Raw genomic sequence first — 4,353 nt, 5'->3', positions numbered from 1 at the left:
TGGGAGGCTGAGGCAGGCAGATCACGAGGTTGGGAGTTCGAGACCAGCCTGACCAACATGGAAACCCCATCTCTACTAAAAATACAAAATTAGCTGGGCGTGGTGGCACATGCCTGTAATCCCAGCTACTCGGGAGGCTGAGGCAGGAGAATTGCTTGAACCCAGGACACAGAGGTTGCAGTGAGCCGAGATCGCACCATTGCACTCCAGCCTGGGCAATAAGAGCAAAACTCCATCAAAAAAACAAAAAAACAAAAACAGCAGCCCAAAGTACAGCAGGTATGACATTATGGCAATAGCTCTCAAGAAGCTATTAGGTGCGATAAGGCTTAGTTCTTGAAAGAACAGGCCCGTCCTTGTTCCAGAGATCAGAGGGGTAATCTGAGAAATAAAGAAATGAGCATTTAGCTGAGAAGACAGCCACACAGCTCTGAGTTCCTCTTCCCCTGCTCAGCTCAGGGAAAGGAATGGAGTAGGACCCCAAGGCTACCTGTTATACTGGATGAACACAAGGTTCCAGATCTCCAGCACATTAGGGTCGTCCTGGTTGACAAGGTGTGCGGCATCCCGACCACCAATCCGGTCGTAGTGTATCTCACTGCAAGGACCGCAGGGGCCTGTGTCACCCATCTCCCAGAAGTTATCCTTCATGTTGCCTGGGAGGATTTTGGTGTCATCCAGCCTGACAAAGGAGTAAAGATAAGCCCAGTTACAGCCCCTGACAAAGAGTTCTGTCCAGACTTACAACCACCACAAAAGAAATTCTTAGGATTGGCCGCACACAGTGGCTCACGTCACTGCACTCCAGCCTAGGCGACAGAGTGAGACTCTGTCTCAAAAAAGAAAAAAAAAAAAAAGAAATTCTTAGAATTTTTAATAAAGAAGTTCCAACCTTCAGAATTACTAATGCTAAGCCTGCACATAAAACCTGCTAAAGAAACAGAACATGACTTTTCTCAAGAGTGCCTACAACAGAAGAGAATACAAAATATACACATGCTATGACAGAAACTCAATGAAAATACACAAGGACATGAGTAAGGCCTAGAAAGGAACACATAATAATGAAAACGGCCATGTGCATTGCTTGAGCTCAGGAGTTTGAGACCAGCCTGGGCAACATGGAGAAACCCAGTCTCTCCAAAAATTATTTAAAAAATTAGCTGGGTGGGGTGATGCACACCTGTAGTCCCAGCTACTCGGGAGAGGATCACTTGAGCCCAGGAAGTTGAGGCTGCAGTGAGCTGTGATCATGCCACTGCACTCCAGCCTGGGTGACAGAGTAAGAGCTGTCTCACACACGCACGCACACAAGATTGTGCTTGCTTAATAAAGTGTAGATACACAGTACATGAAGTCAAGTAAAAGAAGATTTTAAAAACCAGGGTCAAGATTAATATTTAATTTTTACACGTTACTACCCAAAACTCCAACTACACTTAGACTACAGAGTCAACCAAGTAGGAGTTTTAGATCAAGTAAAAGGGGAAGTTGGGTTGGAATAACATATCTAGAGTAAAAGTAATTAAAAAAACAGAGAAGTAGCCCTGTTTCCAAGTACAGTAAAAAGCTATGCACTAAAGGACAAAAGAATTAAGTAAAAAGAACAAGAAAATGAGGCAAACACATCATGGGCAGCCCAGCTATCTACAGAGGGCACACACCCCATGTTCAGATTCTCCTTGATGCAGCACTTCACGAATTTTACTAAATTCACAGCACAGAACACGTATAGCTCACCTGCTGTCTTAGCTTGTATAGTATTGATTATACTTTAGAATTATGTTATGTTTAAAAAAACTGGTTAGCCATAGTGGCTGATGTCTGTAATTCCAGCAATTTGAAAGGCCAAGGCAGGCAGATCGCTTGAACTCAGGAGTTCAAGATCAGCCTGGGCAACATGGCAAAACCCTGTCCCTACAAAAAATACAAAAACTAGCCAGGCAGGTGGTGCATGCTTCTAATCCTAGTTACTTGGGAGGCTTGAGATGGGACGATCACCTGAGCTCAGGCAGTAAACTATGATTACACCACTGCACTCCAGCCTGGGTGAGAGTGAGACCCTGTCTCAAAAAACAAAACAAAAAAATTCCTTTTTCCAGCCGGGTGCAGTGGCTCACGCCTGTAATCCCAGCACTTTGGGAGGCCGAGGTGGGCGAATCACCTGAGGTCAGGAGTTCGAGACCAGCCTGACCAACATAGTGAGACCCTTATCTTAAAAAAAAGAAAAAAAAAGAAGGGATAGGTGCAGTGGCTCATGCTTGTAATCCTAGCACTTTGGGAGGCCAAGGTGGGCAGATCACAAGGTCAGCAGATCAAGACCATCCTGGCTAACACAGTGAAACCCTGTCTATACTAAAAATATGAAAAAATTAACTGGGCGTGGTGGCGGGAGCCTGTAGTACCAGCTACTTGGGAGGCTGAGGCAGGAGAATGGCGTGAACCTGGGAGGCAGAGCTTGCAGTGAGCCGAGACCGCACCACTGCACTCCAGCCTAGCTGACAGAGCAAGACTCTGTCTCAAAAAATAAATAAATAAAAAAAATAAAAATTAAAAAAGATATCAATGCATCTAAAAATAATTACTCTGTCACCTAGGCGGGAGTGTAGTAGAGCGATCTCAGGTCCCTGCAACCTCCACCTCCTGGGTTCAAGCGATTCTCTTGCCTCACTCCTCCATGGGCATCTCAAAATGAACCCAGAGATGGGAAATGACCACGTATTCCAGGTCATAAAATCCCACTCTGGCACTGAGTGTCTTTTCACTCCTCCATACTCTCAAGAAGTGATCTGCATTCTTACCCCAAATTTTGCCAGATCTGTTTGCATTCCAGATCTGGTTCTAAGCCAGCTGCTTCATCCCCGCCAAAGTAAGTAACATAAAGTCTTTCAATGGAAATGCCAAACTCTTGGGTGAGGAGTTCCAGAGCCATCTTACATGCCAATTCCTACAAAAAGAACAGAGAGAAAGATATGGAACATCATCAAACCAAAATCTATTTAGTATGAGACCAGATCCTAGGAACAAAGACACAAAATCACAACACGTTCACTCTAAACTCTATCAAATTCAAGATCAGTTTATAGAAGAAATCCAAATATATACTGAAATCATCAAATTACAGGTGCTACTTCCAGGAAATCTTAGAATTAATAAATCCCATTCATTCCTGAATCAGCTAGATGATATTTCACATTTTAAAACATGCAAAATTAGCAACCCAGTTCCCACTGTGGCTAAGACCATTGTCCTCAAAACCCTAGTGGTTCTCCTGCTCTGAACTTACCTTAAAGTAATCTCCAAAAGACCAAGAGCCCAGCATCTCGAAGAAGGTGTGATGATAGACATCCTTGCCCACATCGTCCAGGTCATTGTGTTTGCCCCCAGCCCGGATGCATTTCTGGGTATTGGCGGCTCTGCTCAGCTTTGCCATGGGGTGAGATGGGTCAATTGTGTTCAGGAAGATGGGTTTAAACTAAAAAAGGAGAGCAGTTCAACTTTTAAAGGGTGCAGGTGATGTCAGGTGGCCAGACATTGGCAGGAAGAGACCACCACACTCTAACTGTGCAGTTCATGATTAACATGCCTGGAATATAGACATCTGTCAGAACAGGTGGCCTGGTGGAGCCAAAGCAGAGGGTAGCCTCTCATGGAGCAGTTTCTCCTTGAACCTAGCTCCCTAACAGCCCCCAACACCACCCGTGACACCACTGCAGAGGGGAAAGGCCCGCCAGATCCAACAGCCAAAGGTTGGTGTGGTGAAACCTGGGCTTCACAATTCTCTGATGTTCAGGGCTTACAACATCTTTCTGGAAGAACTTATTCTGAAAACTGGTATGTTCACTTGGCAGTAAATGTAAGGAAGAAGAAAAAAAACCTGACACATATTAAGGGAATAAAATCGGCACGTTGATGAATGATTGGATGTATCAGTCATCTAGCTGGGATGGCCTTGCTCTGAGGATGTACCAGTCATGCTTTGATGTGTCATTGTTATTTGTTAACTTTGCTTTATATTTCCCACTAGACCTGTTCAATTCACTGCTATTCAATTTGGTAACTACTCGACAGGTTTTCTTTTTTCTTTTTCTTTTTTTTTGAGACAGAGTCTCGCTCTGTCTCCCAGGCTGAAGTGCAGTGGCCAGATCTCAGCTCACTGCAAGCTCCGCCTCCCGGGTTCACGCCATTCTCCTGCGTCAGCCTCCCGAGTAGCTGGGACTACAGGCGCCTGCCACCTCGCCCAGCTATAGTTTTTTTCTTTTTTGTATTTTTTAGTAGAGACGGGGTTTCGCCGTGTTAGCCAGGATGGTCTCGATCTCCTGACCTCGTGATCCGCCCGTCTCGGCCTCCCAA

At 45.0% G+C, this 4,353-nt stretch overlaps 1 protein-coding gene across 1 annotated transcript in view; it reads right to left on the bottom strand.

The window, feature by feature from the left end:
- Nucleotides 1–4,353, bottom strand: part of AARS (alanyl-tRNA synthetase) — a 35,374-nt gene that overhangs the window by 18,433 nt on the left and 12,588 nt on the right. Inside the window, exons 3-5 of the mRNA XM_011962238.1 lie at nucleotides 3,287–3,475; nucleotides 2,802–2,947; nucleotides 491–682 (exon numbers count right to left, since the gene is read on the bottom strand). Coding sequence (XP_011817628.1) covers nucleotides 491–682; nucleotides 2,802–2,947; nucleotides 3,287–3,475 — 527 coding nt within the window. The remainder of the gene's footprint in view (nucleotides 1–490; nucleotides 683–2,801; nucleotides 2,948–3,286; nucleotides 3,476–4,353) is intronic.

This window comes from Colobus angolensis, unplaced genomic scaffold (assembly GCF_000951035.1).
Source record: "Colobus angolensis palliatus isolate OR3802 unplaced genomic scaffold, Cang.pa_1.0 Scaffold116, whole genome shotgun sequence".
NCBI classification, from domain to species: domain Eukaryota; kingdom Metazoa; phylum Chordata; class Mammalia; order Primates; family Cercopithecidae; genus Colobus; species Colobus angolensis.
The sequence above is the reverse complement of the archived record's forward strand: the minus strand, read 5'-3'. Positions and strand labels throughout refer to the sequence as shown.